The sequence below is a fragment of the Mustela erminea genome, chromosome X (genome assembly GCF_009829155.1).
Source record: "Mustela erminea isolate mMusErm1 chromosome X, mMusErm1.Pri, whole genome shotgun sequence".
Taxonomy (NCBI): Eukaryota; Metazoa; Chordata; class Mammalia; order Carnivora; family Mustelidae; genus Mustela; species Mustela erminea.
Window position 1 is genome coordinate 62,482,181 of NC_045635.1, and position 22,642 is coordinate 62,504,822.

Sequence of the window (22,642 nt, forward strand, 5' to 3'; positions counted from 1 at the left end):
ACACATGTAACAGACTATTACTCAGCCATAAAAAAATGAAATCTTGCCATCTGCAATGACACAGATGGAGCTAGAGTGTATATTGCTAAGCAAAATAAGTCAGAAAAAAACAAATACCATATGATTTCACTCATATGTCAAATTTAAAAAACAAAACAAGCCAAGGGGGAAGAAATGAGACAAAGCAAGAGAACAGTCTGATGGTTAGCAGAGGGGAGAGGTGTTGGGGGATGGGTTAAATACATGATGGGGATTAAGGATTGCAACTGTTTTGATGAGCACCAGGTGTTGTATGGAAGTGCTGAATGACCATAATGTACATAATGTTTAAAAAAATTTAATATAATAGTGTAGGTAAACTAACTGAAATTAAAATAAAAACTTAAAAAATTAAGTGTAAAAAATGTAAAAATTTAAAAATAAAGACTGCTGATTTTCAGCTCTCAACCCCAACGGTTACAATAGGTATAAGAATTAAAATGTATACTGAGGGCGCCTGGGTGGCTCAGTGGGTTAAGCCACTGCCTTCGGCTCAGGTCATGATCTCAGGTCCTGGGATCGAGTCCCACATCGGGCTCTCTGCTCGGCAGGGAGCCTGCTTCCTCCTCTCTCTCTGCCTGCCTCTCTGCCTACTTGTGATCTCTCTCTGTCAAATAAATAAATAAAATCTTTAAAAAATATATATTAAAAAAAAAGAATTAAAATGTATACTGAGAGTTTAAAAAGCCACCCAGGTGATTCTAATGTATAGCAAAGTTTTGGAATCCTTGCTTCATGCAATGCATGAAGAATCATCAGATGCAATATCTGAATATTCCCCAATACCCTTTGATTTACTGACACATTCCTTTATTCACTGTACATTTGCATGAATAAACACCATACCATTAAACCCTCTAAACATTCCATCCAAACTAAATGTCTCTCTACTTCCAATTTTGTCCACCTCCAATCCACCCTCCAAACTACAGCTTTTCCAAAGAAAACATGTCATTTAATATTTTTGCCTAAAATATCCCTTTTTCCTCATTCATCCATCAAGTGAATATCTACCTACAAGTCCTTCAGTACTCATCTATAAATCCTGTGGAAAGTCTTCCCTCACCTCTCCAGACTGAAGATGGTTCTCCACCTCTGGGCTCCCATATAATCCTGCAATTACCCCTATGAAAACATTTACCATATCTTATTTGAATAGTTGGCTACCTGTTTTCTACTCTAAACTGTGATTTCCTGGAGAGCAAAGACTTATGCCTCACTCATGGTTGTAGCTCCAGTGTGTTTGTTAAAGGACTGTCTGAAGATGATGGTTGTAAGGGCCTACTTAATCAGAGGGAGCCATTTTGTTGTCTATGCAGTAAACTTAGATTGACCCTGCCCCTCCCAGAGGAACTTACTAGCAAAGCCCAGATACAGGGTAGGACAGGCCAGGTAGGGACAGCCAATCAGTGGGGTGTGCATACTGTCTCCCTAGCTACCAGTCCCAGGTAGCAAAGCCCAGATACAAGGGCAGGTCAGGCCAGGTAGAGACATCCAATCAGTGGGGCACACATATATCTACCAGGGTGAACTGTAATTCAACTGGCCGCCTGTGTGTGACCTAACATGACTATGCAGTTTTCTCTGTGGACTGTAATCTCATTGGCCACCTGTGTGTAGCCAGGCTCAACCACATGGCCTTTACTCTATAAAAGTTATTCTGTGAGGCAGGGAGGGGTCACCTCTTTGTAAGAGATGGCCCTGACCCATCAGTTTGATTGTTGATGCTTGGCACGAAATAAAGCTTTGCTTGACCTTCGCTTTGTATCAGTCTCGCTCCTTTGATCACGGACCCTAACAATGGTAGCATATTCTTTTCTGTAAATGTAGAGCTGTGTTAAGTGGTCCTAAAATCTACAAACATTAGTGTGGTATAATTTTGCTACTTTTGCATGTACTACAATACTCTAAGCTAATGATATATAAGAATTCATATAAGGGTGCCTTGGTGGCTCAGCTGGTTAAATGTCTGCCTTCATCTCAGGTCATGATCCCAGAATCCTGGGATTGAGCCCTGCATTGGGCTCCCTGCTCAGCAGGCAGTCTGATACTCCCTCTGCCCTTCCCCGCATTTATGCTCCCATGCATGCTCTCTCTCTCAAAAATAAATAAAATCTTTAAAAAAAAATTCATTTAAAAGATAGTTTTATCTAGTTTTATCTAAGGATTTATTCTAGATAAATCCCAAATAAGAGGAAAAATGCATCCATTTGAGTTGTGAAAATAGAGCTGATAAGATGAAAGGGAAAGAGATGAATGAAAAGCCTTGGGTTGTAGTGTCAATTCTGTCACTAATTAGGTAGGATGTCACTGGACTGCTTGAGAGGAATTCGAAATAGAAGTGATAGTAGCTTACCCACATGAGTTCTATAGGCAGTCCCAACAAAACTAATTACAAGAGATAGTGTTTTCTACAGAAGCATTAACTAAAATTGTAACGGCAAAATTTAAGCCCTTTATACTTCACAAGCCCAAAGATCCTGAGACTGAGAAAAGTAGCTAAGACAAAATGTTACTCCTCTTCCTCAAAACCTTTCATCATATTTAAAAATATTTCAAAATCATGTCATGATATAAGAATGATTGGTGGAAAATCCTGATAATGCTTTCTCATGACAGGCAGTACAGGCACTTACAACTTCTCTCCTATACTTCAATATCCTCCCAAATTATGTCCATATCACCAATTACAACTTATTTTCCAACTATCCTTCAAACTGCAGCCAGAATAATATTCCTAAAACAAATCTGATAATACAATCACCTACATAAAGTTATTTTCTGGTCAGCCGTGTCCAACAGAACTTTCTATGATAACAGAAATGTTCTATATCTGTGTGGTCAAATACAATAACCACTCAGTCACATGTGGCTTTTGAGCACTTAAAATATGTCTAGTGTGACTAAGTTACTAAGTTTATTTAATTTTTAACTAATTTTAATTGAAATTTAAGTACCTACATGGGGCTAATGTCTACTGTACCAGGCAGCATACCACTAAGCAACAGGAAGCCTTTATTTTTGGGGTCTTCATGAAAAATAACACATAAAATAGGAAAAAGAACTGAAATGTTAAAGAATTTTGTGACCTATAAAAACACTATGTCATATCAGAGCAAAACCTGCAAAATACATAGAATTTTGAAAGTGGCTACTAGGGACAAAAGGTTCTTAACCCAAAATGCTAGACACATAAGATTAGTAGCAAACCTATAGACAGAAAGTTATCAGGGCAGAAAGCAGTAGCACGAGCATGTTGAGCATGTTCAACATGCTCAAAGGGGGAAAAAAATGCAGCCAAGAATACTATAGTCAGAAATGGTGTCATTCAGAAGAGCAAAGAGAGAGTTTCCAAGACAAGCAAAACCTAAATGAGTTCATGAACACTAAACCAGTCCTGCAAGAAATACTAAAGGGGTAATCCAATCAAGAAATGGGCAGAGGATATGAACAGACATTTCTGCAAAGAAGACATCCACATGGCCAACAGACACATGAAAAAATGTTCCACGTCTCTCGGCATCAGGGAAATACAAATCAAAACCACAATAAGATTCCACCTCACACTAGTCAGAATGGCTAAAATAAACAATGACAGATGCTGGCGAGGATGCAGAGAAAAGGGAACCCTCTTACACTGCTGGTGGGAATGCAAGCTGGTGCAACCACTCTGGAAAACAGTGTGGAGGTTCCTCAAAAACCTGAAAATAGAGCTACCCTATGATCCAGCGATTGCACTGCTGGGTATATATCCTAAAGATACAAACGTGGTGCTCCAAAGGGGCACGTGCACCCGAATATTTATGGCAGCAATGTCCACAATAGCCAAACTATGGAAAGAACCTAGAAGTCCATCAACAGATGAATGAATAAAGAAGAGGTGGTATATATATATACAATGGAATATTATGCAGCCATCAAAAGAAATGAAATCTTGCCATTTGTGACAACGTGGATGGAACTAGAGGGTATTATGCTTAGCAAAGTGAGTAAGTCGGAGAAAGACAACTATCCTATGATCTCCCTGATATGAGGAAGTGGAGAGGCAACATGGGGGATTTGGGGGGTAGGAAAAGAATAAATGAAAGAAGATGGGATCGGGAGGGAGACAAACCATGAAAGATTCAATCTCAAAAAACAGACTGAGGGTTTCTGGGGGGAGTGGAGTCGGGATAAGGTGGTGGGGATATGGACATTGGGGAGGGTATGTGCTATGATGAGTACTGTGAAATGTGTAAACCTGGCAAGTCACAGACCTGTACCCCTGGAGATAAAAACACATTATATGTTTATTTAAAAATTTAAAAACAAAAATTAAAAATAGAAATACTAAAGGGGATCCTTTGAACAGCAAAGAGAGACCAAAAGCAATAAAGACTAGTAAGGAACAGAGAAACAGGAACAGTGATTTTACAGCTAATACAATGGCCAATAATTCATATCTACCAATAATTACTCTGAATATAAGTGGACTCAATGACACAATGCAAAGACACAGGGTATTAGAAATGCTAATGAAAATGCTAATGCTTAGGAAACACTCATTTTGAACCTAAAGACACCTCCAGAAACAAAGTGAGGGGGTGGAGAGCCATTTATCATGTTAATGGACATCAAAAGAAAGCTGGAGTAGCCATCCTTGTTATCAGAAAAAATAATTTTTAAACCAAACACAGTAATAAGAGAAGAAGGACACTATTATCATAATAAAAGGGTCTTCCAATAGGAAGACCTAAGAACTGTAAATATTTATGCCTCAACCTGGGAGCACCCAAATATATAAATTAAATTACTAAAAAACTTAAAGAAACTCATTGATAATAATACAATAGTAAGGGACTTTTAACACCCCATTCACAGCAATGGGCAGATCAACTAAGCCGAAGATCAACAAGCAAACAATGGCTTTAAATGACACACTGGACCAGATGGACTTAACAGATACTTTTAGAGCATTTCATACTAAAGCAGGAGAATACACATTCTTTTTGAATAAACATGGAACATTATCCAGAAAGCATCACATACTGAGTCACAAACCAGTCTCAACAGATACAAAAAGACTGTGATCACCATGCATATTTACAGACCACAAGACTATGAAGCTTGACGTCAACCACAAGAAAAAAATTTTGAAAGAATGCAAATACATGGAGGTTAAAGAACATCCTACTAAAGAATGAATAGGTCAACCAGGAAATGAGAGAAGAAATTAAAAATACAAGGAAACAAATGAAAATGTAAACACAGCAGTCCAAAAGCTTTGGGATGTAGCAAATGTGGTCATAAGGATGAGGTATATAGCTATACAGAAATTCCTCGAGAAAGAAAAGTCTCAAATGCATAAGCTAACCTTACACCTAAAAGAGCTTGAAAAAGAACAGCAAATAAAAGCTAAGTCCAGCAGAGGGTTGGAAAAAATAAAAATCAAAGCAGAAAAAAAATGATACAGAAATTTTTTTTAAAAACTATATCAACAAAACTAGTAGCTGGTTCTTTGAAATAATTAGTAAGATTGATAAACCCCTAGCCAGCCTTATCAAAAGGGAAAAAAAGGACCCAAATACATAAAGTCATGAAAGAAAGAAAAGAGATTACAATCAACACTGAAGAAATACAAACAATTAAAAGAGAATATTATGAGCAATTATATGCCAACAACTTAGGCAATCTGGAAGAAACAGCTAAATTCCTAGAAAGAAATAAACTACCAAAACTGAAACAGGATGAAATAGAAAATCTGAACAGACCTATAACCAGCAAAGAAATTGAATCAGTCATAAAAAATCTCCCAACAAACAAGAGTCCAGGGCCAGATGGCTTCCCAGGGGAATTTTACCAAACATTTAAAGAAAAATTCACAACTATTCTTCTGAAGCTATTTCAAAAAATAGAAATTGAAGCAAAACTTACAAACACATTCCACAGGCTAACATTGCCTTGATCCCAAAATCAGGTAAAGACTCCACCAAAAAAGAAAAGTATAGACCAATATCCCTGATGAACATGGATATAAAAATTCTCACCAAAATACTAACTAGCTAATAGGATCTAACAGTACATTAAAAGGATTATTCTTCACAATCAAGTGGGACTTATTCCTGGGCTTCAGGGGTGGTTCAACATCCACAAATCAATTAATGTGATACATCACATTAATAAAATAAAGAACAGGAACCATACAATCCTCTAATCGATTCAGAAAAAGCATATGACAAAATACAGCCTCCTTTCTTGATAAAAACCCTCGACCAGGTAGGGATAGAAGGAACACACCCCAACATCATAAAGGCCATATATGAAAGACCCAGAGCTAAAATCATCCTCAAGGGGGTAAAAACCGAGAGCTTTTCTCCTAAGGTCAGGACAAGACAGGGATGTCCACTCTCACCACTGCTGTTCCACATATTTGGAAGTCCTAGCCTCAGCAATCAGACAACACAAAGAAATAAAAGGCATCCAAATCTGCAAAGAAGAAGTCAAACTTTCACTTTTTTTGTTATTTTCTTTATTATTTGCCAGAGAGAGACAGCCAGAGAGGTAACACAAGCAGGGAGGAGTGGGAGAGGGAGAACCAGGCTCCCTGCTGAGCAGGAAGCCCAGTGTGGGACTTGATCCCTGGACCCTGGGATCACAATCCAAGCTGAAGGCAGACGCCTAACAACTGAGCCACTCGGCTGCCCCCAAACTTTCACTTTTTTTTTTTTTTTAAGATTTTATTTATTTATTTGAGAGAGAGAGATCACAAGTAGATAGAGAGGCAGGCAGAGAGAGAGCAGAAAGCAGTTTCCATACTGGGCAGAGAGCCCGATACGGGGCTCGATCCCAGTACCCTGAGATCATGACCTGAGTCAAAGGTAGTGGCTTAACCCACTGAGCCACCAGGCACCCCTCAAACTTTCACTCTTAACAGATGACTTGATACTCTGTGCAGAAAACCTGAGAGATGCCACCAAAATAAAAAAACAAAACAAAACAAAACAAAAAAACTGCTGGTGCTGATACCTGAATTCAGCAAAGTCACAGGATATAAAATCAACATACAGAAATCTGTTGCATTTCTCTACACCAATAATGAAGCAGTAGAAAGAGGAATCAAGTAATCAATCCCATTTACAACTGCACCAAAAACTGTAAACTACTTAGGAATAAACCTTACCAAAGAGATAAGAAAACTGAAAACTACAGACCACTTACAAAAGAAATAGAGGAAGACACAAAAAAACAGAGAAATATTCCATGTGCATGGACTGGAATAACAAATATTCTTAAAATGTCTATACTATCCAAAGCAATCTACAAATAAAATGCAATCCTGATCAAATTACACCAGTATTTTTCACAGAGCAAGAACAAACAATTCTAAAATTTGTATGGAACCAAGAAAGACCTAAATAGCCAAAGTAATGTTGGAAAAAAAAAAAAAAAACAAAGCTGGAGGTATCACAATTCTAGTCTTCAAGCTTGCATTACAAAGCTGTAATCATCAAGACAGTATGATATTGTCACAAAAATAGACACACCAGTGACTGGAACAGAACAGAGAACCCATAAATGGACCCATTACTATATGATCAACTCATCTTCAACAAAGCAGGAAAGAATATCCAATGGAAAAAAGATGGGTCTCTTCAACAAATCATACTGGGAAAATTGGACAGCAACATGCAGAAGAATGAAACTGGATCACTTTCTTACACCATACACAGAAATAGACTCGAATGGATGAAAGACCTAAATGTGAGACAGGAATCCATTAAAATCCTAGAGAAGAACATAGGCAGCAACCTCTTTGATCTTGGTGGTAGCAACTTCTTACTTAATAGAAATGCCTCCAAATGCAAGGGACACAAAAGCAAAAATGAACTATTGGGACTACATGACAATGAAAAGCTTCTGCACAGTAAAGGAAACAACCAACAAAACTAAAAAACAACTGACAGAATGGGTAAAGGTATTTGCAAATGACATATTAGATAAAGGGCTAAAATCCAAAATCTATAAAGAACTTATTATAACTCAACACCCCAAAAAAACAAATAATCCAGTCAAGAAATGGGCAGAAGACATGAATAGACATTTCTCCAAAACAGACACACAAAAAAATGCTCAACATCACTCATCATCAGGGAAATATAAATCAAAAACCACAATGAAGTACCACCTCGCACCAGTCAGAATGGCTAAAGTCAACAACCTAGGAAATGACAGATTTTGTGAGGATGCAAAGAAAAGGGAACCCTCTTACACTGTTGGTGGGAATGCAAACTGATGAAGCCATTCTGGAAAACAGTACAGTGGTTCCTCAAAAAGTTAAAAAGAGAAATACCCTATGATCCAGCAATTGTACTACTGGGTATTTATCCAAAGGCTATAAAAATACTGACTTGAAGGGGCACATGCTCCCCAATGCTTATAGGAGCCCTATCAACTATAGCCAAAGTATGGAAAGAGTCCAAATGCTCATCAGCTTATGAATGGATAAAGAAGATGTGGTATATACACACAATGGAATATTACTGAGCTATCAAAAACAATGAAGTCTTGCCATTTGCAATGACAAAGAATGGAACTAAAGTGTATTATGCTAAGCGAAATAAGTCACTGAGAGAAAGACAAATACTGTTATGATTTCACTCATGTGGAATTTAAGAAACAAAACAGAAGAACATAGGGGAAAGAAAGGAAAAATAAGATAAAAACAGAGAAGGAAGGAAACTATAAGAGACTCTTAACTACATAGAACAAACTGGGGGTTGCTGGAGGGGAGGTAGTGGGGGGGATCAGGTCAAAGGGCATTAAGAAAGGCACTTGTGATGGATGAGCTCCAGGTATTTTATGTACACAATGAATCACTGGCCTCTCCTCCTGAAAGTAATATTACATTATGTATTGAGTAATTTGAATTTAAATAAAATGTTGAAAGAAAAAAATAAAACAAGAAAGTCAGATCATCAATTGAAAAGTTTACATGTAAGATTTTTTCATTTTAACAACAAGCACATCAGGATGTCTGGGTGGCTCAGATGGTTAAGTATCCAACTTGATTTCAGCTCAGGTCATTATCTCAGGGCCATGAGCTCAAGCCCTATATCAGGGCTCCCTCTCCCTTTAACCCTCCCCATCGGGTCATGTGCATGCGTGTGCACTCTCTCTCTTGCACTCTGTAATAAATGAGTAAATAAATACAAGCATAACAAACAATGCTAAAGTAGCTATAATATCAAGTGAAAGGTCCTTTTTACTGTCTTTTAGCTTCCCTACCCATCCGCTCTTCAGAGCTTTGTTTAAGTTTATCCTTCCACTTTTCTATGTATTTGTGAGCATGTGGACGGACACAAAGACACACACACACACACACACACACACACACACACACAGAGTTATGGACTGAACTTTTTCTCTCCCAAAATTTCTTGTTTAAATCCTAACTCCAAAAAACCTCAAATGTGACTATATTTGATGATCAGGCCTTTAAAGAGGTAATTAATGTTAAATGAGGTCATTAGAGTAGGCCCTAATCTCCCTGGTGTATTTAGTAGAAATTAAAACACAGACAAGCACAGAGGAAAGACTGTGTCAAAGCAGAGAAGCCAATCATCTGCAAGTCAAAGAGAGAGATCAAAGAAGAAATCAACCCTACCAACACCCTGATCTCATAATTCTAACCTCCAGAACTGTGAGAAAATTTGTTGTTTAAGTCACCCATGCTGTGGTACTTTGTTATGGAATCCCTAGAAAACTAACATTATGTACACACACAGAGCTGTTAAATCAACATAGTTAAGAGTAGATGAAGTTCATACGTGGCGAATATTCACACAGTGAAAAACATGACTATATTACAATGTCATAATACAAATTACTCAAGATCAATAAAAATAATTTGATAAATAAACCAAAACAGAAACCTTAACTTCACTTTCTTATTATGCTTTGAAAAGCAGGATAGCAGTTTAAAAACCTACTTTCCTAAAATGTCAATATCTAAGAAAATACCCCTATAGGATACAGTTTCTCCACTCTAACATCTCTTTGCCTTCTGGATGTGGAAAAGAAAATTTAATTGGAAAACTACCAAATGAGCCAAAATATAACCTGCAGTTAAAATTTCTAGAAAGGGTGGGGCGCCTGGGTGGCTCAGTGGGTTAAAGCCTCTGCCTTCAACTCAGGTCATTATCCCAGGGTCCTCGGATCGCACTAGGCTCTCTGCGCAGCAGGGAACCTGCTTCCCCCTCTCTCTCTACCTGCTTCTCTGCCTACTTGTGATCTCTGTCTGTCAAATAAATAAATAAAATCTTTTTAAAAAATTTAAAATTTCTAGAAAGAGTAAAATTTTTTATCTTATTCTTTTTTAAAAAAATTTTATTTACTTATTTGACAGAGAGCGAGCAAGCATGAGCAGGCGGAGTAGCAGGCAGAGGGAGAGGGAGAAGCAGGCTCCCTGCTGCATAAGGAGCCTGACACAGGACTCGATCCCAGGACCCTGGGATCATGATCTGAGCTAAAGGCAGAGGCTTTAACCCACTGAGCCACCCAGGCACCCTACCTTATTCTTTAAAGAACTTCACCTTGTAAGTCACTCTTTTTAAAGACTTATTTATTCATTTTAGAGAGAGAAAGAGAGAGCACGTGTGAAGTGGGGGGGAGGGAGAGACAGAACCTCAAGCAGATTCTGTGCTAAGTGTGGAGGGTGACACAGGGCTCAATCTCACAACCCTGAGATCACGACCTGAGTTGAAACAGGGAGTTGGATGTTCAACTGACTGAGCACCTCAGGTGTCCCTTAAGTTATTTTTTTCTTAGCAAAAGATGCCTACTAATAAAGAAACCCAAAATTTTGCAATAAAAAAACATGTGTGCTTTGGTTATCAAACTAAAAACTGATATTCAGTGCTACCCTACCACAGTACCACCTAATGACAGAAATGCAATGGACGAACTTAAGAGGTTATCCTTAAGGGTGCCTGGGTTGCTCAGTAGGTTAAGCGTCCAACTCTTGATTTCGACTTAGGTCATGATCTCAGAGTCATGAGATCAAGTCCTGCATGGGGCTTCGCACTGAGCGTGGAGCCTGCTTGGGATTCTTTCTCTCTATCTTCTTCTACCCATGACTTTAGTGCATTCTCTCTCTCTCCCTCAAAAAGAGATTATCCTCAAACTTAGTAACTCCATAGTCTGATTATGATTTTGCTGAAATAAACATTTTATGTAGAAAGTGAGGCTTTGATTCCAAATGTGTAGCACCAAAACAAATATTTATTTTTATGTTAAATTTAGTTGTTATTTTGGTTATAGGGTTTAATCATTCATTTCACAAATATTTTCTGATTGCCTACTACATGAAAAAGACCATTCATGGCTCTGTAGAAGATAACAGAGATGATTGGAATGTATCTGCCTTTTAAGCATCTAAAATCTTATCTCTTTAACAGGACACATATGATAACTACTTGTAGAAGAAGATGTTACAGGAGTTCAAAAGAGGAAGAAATCAATGTCTTTCAAGCTTATAAAGAATGGTTCTTGGGGCAGCTGGGTGGCCAAGTCGGTTTAGTGTCTGACTCTTGGTTATGGCTCAGGTCGTCCTATCAGGGTCATGAGATCGAGCCCCGAGTCAGACTCTGCACTCAGTGTGGAGTCTACTTAAGATTCTTTCTCCCTCTCTTGCCCCCAAATAAATTTTAAAAATCTTTAAAAAAAGAACAAATGGTTCTATAGAATAAACTGGCCCTTGAGCTAAGTTCTGAAACACTGGGAGGAGTTAGAGAGAGGGCATTTCAAACAGAGAGTATGGCATAAATGAAGGAAAACAGAAAAACACAAGGTCCAAGGAACAGGGAGCAATCCAGAGTAACTGGAAAAGCAGGGTATTTATAGGAAAATATTTAACAATGTGTCTAGCAAGCTAGTTATGTGGGGGATCCTTAAGGGCTTTGAAGACTAGGCTAAGATACAGAGAACACTGGAGTCCATAAGTAAAGAAGTGACACTTAACTAGAGTTGTTCTTTAGGAAAAACAATCTTGAGGTGTTGTATGGGATGGATTGGAAGGGTAGTAAATAACTGTAAGCAATGAGGAAGTCATGCATAAAGTTACAAGGGCCTAAAGCTATAACATAAGTTGAGAGAATGAAAAGGACAGGACAGGTCGCAGTTATTGCAATGAAATGTACACCCACCTCACAGAGTTACCGTGAAGATAAAATGACATAATAATATAAGACTTGAAAAGTATATTTACTCACTAGTACTAAAATCTACAAGGGTGTCTTGAGAGCATAAATGAGGACTTTAGGTAGACAAATTCTGGAAAAAGAAGAAAACCAAAAGAACAAAAATGTCTCCTTTTGCACACAACTAAATATACCTACTAAAATATTAAATAATTAAAAGACCTAATTTTCATAAACACTGAGAACAAAGAAAAATAATGCTTATAAATAAAAAGAAACAATTTAAAATTATCTCAGCACTGTAAAAATTACAACCATATAACAACTACAACTCAAGGGGGAAATGGAAAATTACTTAAGAGGCAAGTTGTGGGTTATTTTTCTCATGCTTTTATTAGATGCAGTTTTGTACAATTAAAAAGGGAAATTTATGGGGCGCCTGGGTGGCTCAGTGGGTTAAAGCCTCTGCCTTCGGCTCAGGTCATGATCCCAGGGTCCTGGGATCGAGCCCCGCATCGGGCTCTCTGCTCCGCAGGGAGCCTGCTTCCTCCCCTCTCTCTCTGCCTGCCTCTCTGCCTGCTTGTGATCTCTGTCTGTCAAATAAATAAATAAAATCTTTTAAAAAAAAGGGAAATTTATAAATAAAATAAAGAGGGAAAACTATAAGGTTCATATACAGAACAGGCAATTTCGCTTCTATTTTAAACTCTACTTTATAACATGGGAAGGAACATACTCCTATTTGAAAAACCGGAAACTTTCAGATAAACACTGAGTATCAGTGTATTACTATATTTTCCATTTAATCAAAATTTTAATACAAGCAAAGTAAGTTTCCCTTCCACTTCTACCCCCACTGCCCAATGACAAGTGCCCTTTACTCCACCACTGGATACTCAGGAACTCCATTAGAGAACCCCAGCCTGAAATACTATATTTATCAGGGATTCTCGGACCGCCAAGCAGAATGAAGTATGTGTGTATGCCCATTTTCCTAGGGAGAAGGTTCATGGCTTTTACCAGATTCTTGAAGGGCCTAGTATTCTAAAAGAAAATTTAGAAATAATCTTCACTTTTCTTCCCCCTCCTTTTAGTCTTAATAGCCAATTCAAATAACTATGTCAATGACTTAAAGAATGTTAGTTATTTGACTATTTTCAAATAAGGGATCCTCTGAATTATTCTTCTCTTTTTTTCAAAAGATTTTATTTATTTATTTGACAGAGATCACAAGTAGGCAGAAAGGCAAGTATAGAGGGGGAAGCAGGCTTTCCACTGAGCAGAGAGCCCAATGCAGGACTCGATCTCAGGACCCTGAGATAATGACCTAAGCCGAAGGCAGAGGCTCAACCCACTGAGCCACCCAGGCACCCCCCCCCCCGAATTCCTCTTCTCAATTCCCAGTGCCACTTCAGACTAAGACCTTTATACTTCCATTCTTTATCATTTACAGTCCAGGTATGCTTCATCTTTATTTACAACTTTTACAGCACTGCTGCCATTCTCCACTACCTCCTTAGAACCTGTTTCTATCTTCACAGATAATTTTAGAACCTAGCTCACTCTTCCCCTCTAATTCTATCTCCCCAACACTAGCAAATACTGAATTCATCACCAATCTCATTTTTTCTACTCCTGTTCTTAGATCAACAAGTACTATAAGAGGCAGAACCATATAAATCTGCTCCCTTGAAAACATACATGAATTTAAATGTAGCCTATGTTGCTCCTGTAATAGTAATAAACTAGGCTCGTAACATAGAGGTTCTACTTATACAAAGGATTACTCCCAGAAGATTAGAGTCAGGAAACTAAAGAACTGACAAACTTTAGAGATCAAGTAGCTGAATCTTATTTTAGAGAAACCAAGTCCAAAGGAACAAGTGATCTGTCCAAGATAATCAAGAGTAGAAATAGAGCTCAGGTAGGCAGGTGTCCTGATGACAATGTTCATTCCACTATATCATGCTATGTCCTTCGTATATCAGTTGTTCATCCTCTTTAATACTTATAAATCAAAATCCTTCAAATTATCTGTATTTTCTCCAGTAAGATTTACTTACTACTATACTACTACCTCCAGACCTCTTAACAGTATACAACATCATTCCTTCCTGGCTTATTGGGGGAGGATGATATAGAGGAAAATAACTGAAAGCCTTACTGAAATCAAGACAGACTATGCTTCTAAGTACCTTATCATTCTCTCATATGAAGAACTGAACTGGTTTGGTAGGTCTTTCTTTTCTCAAAACTAGGCCATTGTTTCTTAATAACTTATATTCTTCTAATGACTGCAAATTATTGTTTAATGATTTGTTCTAGTTCTCCTAACACCAAAGTTAAGACTAGAATCCAACTCTTCTGTTTACCAATGTTCTTTCTGCCAAATCACCCCTATTAAAGTCAGTTTTGATCCTGAATGATATAAATTTAAGTCAGTTCTATCTTCAAGAAGATATCTAAATTATAATTAATGGTTATTCATTCTGCCCCTTAGGTTAAAGTCTTCCTTGCTCTTCCAATAAAAAGATTAATTTAAGAAATTCTTTTTTATATGCACATTAAATCCCTCTTCTTACAACTGAAGTCTATGTCTCTTTTTATAAACTAATATTCCAGGTAAGTTCAGGTATCACTGAACTACTAGAAGGAAAACCTTTAATTTAAGAAAAATGCCCTTCAGGTACTTTAAATGTCACTGAATCACCTCTCGCCCTCTTTTAAGTTCCATGCAAAATCCCCTTAAAAGTACCCTTAATTTTCTCCTCTTAAGTTCTGTTCTTGATTTTCTGGTTACATTTTATGTCTTCTCAGTAATCACTGTCATTTCTTGATATGCATCTTTTTTTTTTAAGATTTTTTATTTATTTATTTGACAGAGAGATATCACAAGTAGGCAGAGAGGCAGGCAGAGAGAGAGAGAGGAGGAAGCAGGCTCCCTGCTGAGCAGAGAGCCCGATGCAGGACTCGATCCCAGGACCCTGAGATCATGACCTGAGCCGAAGGCAGCGGCTTAACCCACTGAGCCACCCAGGCGCCCCTCTTGATATGCATCTTATAATATAAAACCTGTATCTTAAAACCAGGATCTCTAAAAAGCAAAGTAGGAGGATTGTTTCACTACTGGTGTTATAATCTACTTCAATTAATAGGAAGGCCAGAAGTAAAGTCTCTTAGCAGCAGCCAGTGAGCAGTGGGACTGCAAGAAGGGGAAATTTACTACCGGGAAATATTAAAGCTCTCATCCTTTGTCCATGATGAAAACAAATGAAATGTGAACCGACAAATGAAAAAAAAAAAAACAGTACCTATCCAAAAGAACTACTAAATAGAATACACAAGGTAACTACACTAAAGTAAAAGGTATGCCAGATAGTCCTCAATGGGAATATCTTCTAAAAACCAAACAGAAAGGACAGACCATTCTGCTGCATGGAGTATAAACCAAAGAACACAAGCCAGTCAAAATCAAATGAAGAGAGTTTCACTTCTAGCATACAAAATAAGATCTCCTTAGACCCATTTCTCAGCAAAACTGCCAAGTTACAAAAGGACCACCATTTACCACCCCTAGAAATGGTCCTGGCGCATGCAGCAAAATGAAATAACATGAGCTCCAAGTCAGAAGACTATCTTCCTGGGAATGACAGGACATCAGCATTTCTCTCATCTTTCCCCCAGTGACCTACTGCTGAAACTAGCTTCTGGGCTAATGTGGTCAAGAAGGAGGGGCTCCCTTCTTCCACATATCCCCACAGAAGGGACAAAGCTTCACCTTGAGTGTGGTGCCACTGAAAATACTTGATTGTTGAAGGCCCAATCGCCCTAACCCTGACTTCTAAGGGGCTGGTTCCATATCAGGAGAAGCATGCCAAAAAGAACTCCTCTTACTCCCCACTAGCACTCAACTCCTAAGGTGGGGGTATCACTCAGAGACAGGCCACCAGCTTCAGACCTGTGGCTGGCAGATTTCTGCTTGGCAGGAGAAGACCCTAAAACATACAGCTCCTCATCTCTTCCCACAGGAACTGACTTAATGTGGAGAAGTCCATGCCTCAGTTTGCTCTTAAAAACAGTGGAGGTTTCTTTTAAAAGGCCAAGTGGGAAAAAACTGATGGAATCATCAGCCACAGAAGCTAAACTGTGGGTCAGCTGGTTTGCCCGAGAACCAGAAAAGCAAGAAGGCAGGTAGCTTGGAGGAGCCCGCCTGGGATCAGATAAAGTCTCAAACGTTGTCCTCAGGAACTATCACTTCAAAGCAACACCAATTTGATTGATTTAGTCTGTGGAACAATTTTTGCCCCAGGGCACTTTTGAAAACAGCAGTACAATCTGCCAGCAACTAATGGAACATAACTGGGAAAGAGACAGAAATCCCCAGCAAAACCACTGTCATCCCAAGGTAACTATGGACATACTCAAGGTTACACCCCTTAAGGAGCAACATTAGAGGCAAAGTAGGCAGCAAGGAGGAGAGTGAAGAAAGACATCACTAAAATAGTCCAGCTAGTCCTTAACAAAATATAAAATCAAGTAAATAACAATAACAAGCTCTGGGAAGGAGGGGACCAGTACCCCGAGTTACTACATTATCTAAAATGTCCAGTTTCCAAAAAAATTGCAAGACATGCAAAGAAACAAGGAAGTATAACCTATACCCTGGGAAAAAGCAGGCAAGAGAAACTGCCTGTGGTTTTGACCAAATGTCAGACTGCAAAGAAAAAGCCTTCAAAGTAATCATTATAAATATGTCCAAAGACTCAAGGAAACCATGTTAAAGAAATAAAAGGTGTGATGACAATGTAACATTACATAGAGAATATCAATAAACAAATAGGAATTATTTTAACGAAACTAAATGGAAATTCTAGAGTTGAAAGTTATAGTAACTAAAATGAACTATTCACTAGAGGGGACTGACAGCAGATGTGAATTGGCAGAAGAAATAATTAGTAAACTTGAAGACAGAACAATAGGGATTATCCAATATGAAGAACAAAGATAAAAAAAAGACTGAAGAAAAATGAACACAGCTTCAGAGAAATGAGGGCCATTATTAAGCAAACGAACATATGGATAATGACTGTTTCAGAAGAAAAGGAGAACGATAAAGGGAAAGAAAAACTACTTGATGAAATAATGGCTGAAAATTTCCAAAGCTTATTAAAAAGAACTTACATATTAAAATGCAATTTACACATCCAGAAAGTGCAACAAACTCCAAGGAAGAAACATACAAAGAGATCCACAGACACATTATAGTAAAAACATTAAAAGCCAAAACAAGGGGAACATCTTGAAAGTAGCAAGAGGAAAAAAAAGACTCCTTCCCAACAAGAGGACCCCAATAAGATTAACAGCTGATTTCTTAGCAAAACAATGTGTAGTCCGGAAGGCAGTTGGATAATATTCAAAGCACTCAAAAAAAAATTGTCAAGCAAGAATCCTATATCCAGAAAATATACTGTTCAAAAATGAAGACAAAACAAAAACATTCACAGATAAACGAAAACTGGGAAAATGTGTTTACACACGCCTTACAAGAAATACTAAAGGAAGTTCTTTAGGCTGAAAACAAGTGACCTCAGACTATAGCCCAAATATGCATGCACACATGTACGTAGACACACACACACACACACACTCCAAAACAAAGAGCACCAGAATGTATAAATGCACAGTTTTTTTAGCTTCTTCTTTGAACCAATTTAAAAAGCAACTGTATAAAATAATATGGATAAAATTAATTGTTCAGCCTATGACATATAGAGATGCAATATACTTGCCAATAATATCACACAGGAGATAGGTGGGAGCACAGCTATAGTGGGATAAGAAAATGACTCAAGATGGTAAATCAAACACAAGAGAAGAAACGAAGAGAACTAGAAATGATAAATACAAAGGCTAGTGTAACAACATAAATATTTACTTGCCTTCCTTTCTTCTTTCAGCTTCTTTTAAAGTCATAAATTATATATCCATATTGTTAGGACTGTAACATTTATAAGTGTAATATATATTAAAACAAAGTGGGGAAATGCAACTAGAACTATACAAGAGCGATGTTTCTATATCTCACTAGGATTACATTATAAAATTCTTAGAAGAAAACATAGTAAATCTTCATGACCTCAGATTTGGCAATGGATTCTTAGCTATAACACAAAAAAGTATGACCAACAAAAGAAAAAAATAGATAAATTTGACTTTATCAAAATGAAAAGCTTTTGCGCTTCAAAGGACATCGAGGAAGTCAAAAGATAACTCACATAATGGGAGAAAATATTTGCAAATCACATGTACGATAAAGAACCTGAATCTGTAATATATAAAGAACTCTGACATCTCAATAATAAAAAGACCCAATTAAAAAATGGGCAAAAGACCTGAAGAGACTTTCCTCAAAAAGAGATTTAAATGGCCAATAAGCACATGGATAGATGTTCAGTGTCTTTTGTCAACAGAGAAACACAAATCAAAACCAAAAATTAGAGATCACTTCACACTCTACTGAATTGCACACTTTAAATGGGTGAATTATACAGTATGTGAATTAATCTCAAAAAAGATGTTTTAAAAGAACAAAAGAAGAAAACTATATGATCAGTGTCAGGATCAAGAATTAAGAACTTTTTAAACTTAGATAAAAAGTGCTGTGGACTAACTGTATGATACCACAGTTTCTACCACATAAATATTGATGAAAAAATTGTATCACTCAAAATTCATGTCTTTTTAATATTAACTAATGTAGTAAAGAGGCAACTGCATAATAAATCATTACAATTTAAATCTTATCATACTAACCATTTTAATTAAAAAAACTTTTATGTTTAAGGTTATTTCCCTCTATTAACAGTGCTCCAGTAGAAGTATACTTATAGGGCACATGAGTGGTTCAGTCTATTAAGCATCTTCCTTCAGCTCAGGTCATGATCCTGGAGTCTCTGTGATGGGCTCCCAGCTCAGCGGGACCCTCCTCCCTCACTCTCTCTCTCAAATAAATAGAATCTTTAAAAAGTATATCTTTACAATTCAACATTTATTGTATGCTTAATGTCTGCCAGAATCTTATTTACCTTCATATAAATAACCTGACACACAGAAGGCCATAAATGAATGAGTGGCCTTAAAGACTGTCATTTACACAGACCTGTACCCCTGGGGATAAAAATATATGTTTATAAAAAATAAAAAATTATTAAAAAAAAGACTGTCATTTATCTATACTAGGATTTAGTTACCTCATCTGTAAAATCCAAAGGCTAGATATGATCTTCTCTAAAGTAACACTGAACAGAACTTTCTGCAATGATGGAAATGTCCCATACGTATGTGCCATTTTAGCCCTTGAAATGCAGCTAATGCAACCAAGGAATTACATTTTTAATTTAATTTAAATTTAAACAGCCACACGAAACTAGTGACTACCATACTGCACAGCTTAGTTCTAGAGTATCATCCCTGTATGAAAAACACATTTTACAATACATCCCAGTAATCACATACATGTAGGAGTGTATATATACACATATAAACAACAGTTACCTAAAGCATTACTTCCCCTAATATGTATAAAGCACTGATATTTTCTTTCTTATTCCACTGAATTTCATATTTTAAAAGTGCTTATCCAAACTATTAACATGATTTCATTAACACTGCACTAAGGTTCTTTTCAGCTCTAAAATATTATGCTATTTACTAATGACTATCCTAAAAATATATATTAATATTTATTTTGTAATCTTTCCTTAAAGATCTATTTCTTTATTTGAGCGGGGGAAGGGCAGAGGCAGAGGCAGATAGAAACCCAAGCAGATGCTAAACAGAGTCCAAAGCAGGGCTCAGTCTCTGGACCCAGTGATCATGACCTGAGCAAAAACCAAAAGTCAAATGCTCAACTGACTACACTACCAGAAGCCTCTATTTTGTAATCTTAATCACAGATCACTATATGAAGATGCCTTAGGCTATATCAGGTTCTGCTAAAAGCCTTATAACCATTCCTTCATCTTCCCATTAAATCTTTTTTTTAAATTATGGCAAGAGTTCCATGCCTTTAAGAAGTAGAAAACAAAAGTAACATCTTTCCCTTTTCACTTTGGAAATGGTAACCAAAAGGAATGGTAAAATGTACAAAGACAATAAGGAAGAAAGTTGTGGGGACAGTGTTCATGAAAACAGAGAAGGCTAATTTTTTATTTCCATTTCTTCTTCTGAAAATACAGTAACTTCTCCAGCCCCCTCACCCTCCCGGCCTGACAAAGTCCTACAAATTTTAGCTTAACTTCATCAGACTTTTTAGAGGACTACAGAACAAGAATGGTTCCCAAGAAATCATGTGTTCCAAAGTTTCAACTATAAAGTGTTTTTAAAACTTTATTAAAATGATCTGGATTGCTCCCCTAGCCTAAGGTGCCACTTTTATCCTAAACTCCTCAGTAACCTAAAACTATATGTAGTTCTACAAAAAAGTCCATGTTCTCTCTTCCCTGTGGGCCTCTGCACACACTATTCCCTCTTTAGCTAATCTCTCTTAATTTTTAAGGTCTTGGCTTAGTTTAGATATCAGTTATTCAAGGCATTTTTCCCACCTCAAAATTAGACTTGATGCCTTTCCCATACACTCTTCCAGTACTCTCTACCCTCCCCATCATTGCACTACTGAATTACATTTGCCTGTTTATTTACCTTTTTCCCTTACTAGATTTTAAACTCTTTAAGAGCTGGCCTGTATTTTATTCTGTTCACTGCTGTAAAGGTGTTCAGTAATTACTGGACGAAAAAATAGATACAATTTCTCCAGCACTCCACATGCCTAGTGTCATTCGATAGTCTCCCTGCTTAAAATGTTCTCCCCATTTCTATCACCAGCATGAGATCCTCTCTGTGATCTGGTCCTTAATTACCATCATTTCCTCTATATGTTTATTGTTCTTATTGTTTATACTGTTCATTTGATATTTAACCTACACTGTTTTTTAGTTATCCTTATAATGCATAGACTCCCTCTCCCTAACTAAATTGATCAATCTTGTAGGCATTAATTTATGTTTCTCTTGGTACCTCCATTATTGAGCGTAGCCCTATGTACACAGTAGATATTAAATATGTTCACGCAGAATCAAAATTTATGAGGGTGCTTCTCATACAAAACTGAAAATACTTCAGTGATACTGATGAACAAGTATCACTGAATGGGAATTAAACTTTTTGCCAATATATAGTAAATGAATGATACACTAAAGTACAAATAATTTATTTGAAACTGCTGAGTGAGGGATAACAACAGACAGATATTAAGAGGCACTATCACAAAAACTACATTAAAGATAACCAGCTTTATGGTTTCCAAAGTGACCTGTATGAACAGAACACTCTTCTCAGATCAAAGGACAATCGTGTTTACATATGAATTTAAGGCGGTCAATGTTTTGGAGAGAAAGATAGTTACAGTTTCGGCCTATCAGGAACCACTGTCAGCGGAGAGTTAACTGCTGCCAAATCAATTTGCCTCTTGTTTACACGTAGCTTTGCTGTCATCTTACAGTGTTCCCCTAACTGCTACTTTCAACCAAATGAGTAAAATCTGAACCATGGGCATACTGGTCACAAATTCCATTACTAACTCTGGAAAGCAGCTCAGTTTTCCTTACATTTGGAAGGATAAGCAATCTGGGAATCCTGTCTACCACATCTCTTAAACTCAGAAGAAAAAAAAATGTAAATCCTGCGAGAGTCACTAGCGCTTAGGTGCCCTCTGACCAAAACCTTCCGTTCCATTCCCGTGGGCTATGCCAAAAAGGTTTTCTTCACCCTTTCCTCAAATTACTAACCCCAACTTCCTTCACTTCCGAGTTAGCACTGACAACCTTTCCTCTTGGAGTTCTCTCTGACCCAAGGACACGAGGGCAAACTTTTCCCTGTAGGTCCCTTTGTCCTTCACCCTACTCTACCATGTGATGGCATCTCACCTGGGAAATTCGAGCGGTTCCCGAAACGCCAAGCTGCCGTGATCTCCAGTGAGAACCTGCGCCACGGACAGAGACTAGATGTCGGATCAGAAACACGGCATGCCGGCGTTTTTCGAAAGCAGCCCCGGCGGCTGCCCAGCGTGAAGATTGTATCGCGCGCAGCGCCATCTTGAGCGAGGAAAGAGGAACCGAGGGCAAAGGATTGTGGGACGCTGGCGGACCCAACTCAGCAACCTTAATCTCTCACCTCCCTCTCTTTTTCTCAGGGCCCCAGACCGGAAATAACTTAGCAGAGAGTCAGACGCTTGGGCCCCACCCCTTTTATCTTCCAGGGAGCTTCTTTGAGGGTTTTACGCAATCGGTAATGTAAGAGTTACGTTGTCTTTCTCTGTTTTCCTAGATTTGCCACATAAAATACAGGATGCGCACTTAAATTTGCACTTG

General features: G+C 37.7%; 1 protein-coding gene across 4 annotated transcripts in view; it reads right to left on the minus strand.

Moving 5' to 3' along the window:
* ABCB7 (ATP binding cassette subfamily B member 7) overlaps nucleotides 1-22,425 on the minus strand; it is a 160,062-nt gene extending 137,637 nt beyond the window's left edge. Inside the window, exon 1 of one of the 4 annotated variants that reach the window (XM_032329591.1) lies at nucleotides 22,199-22,423. In XM_032329591.1, the coding sequence (XP_032185482.1) occupies nucleotides 22,199-22,366 (168 nt within the window). In that variant the 5' untranslated portion in view covers nucleotides 22,367-22,423. Of the gene's footprint in view, nucleotides 1-22,198 lie in introns of all 4 variants that reach the window. The other 3 variants (XM_032329590.1, XM_032329592.1, XM_032329593.1) reach the window with 3 other exon arrangements.
* Nucleotides 22,426-22,642: the final 217 nt, after the last annotated feature.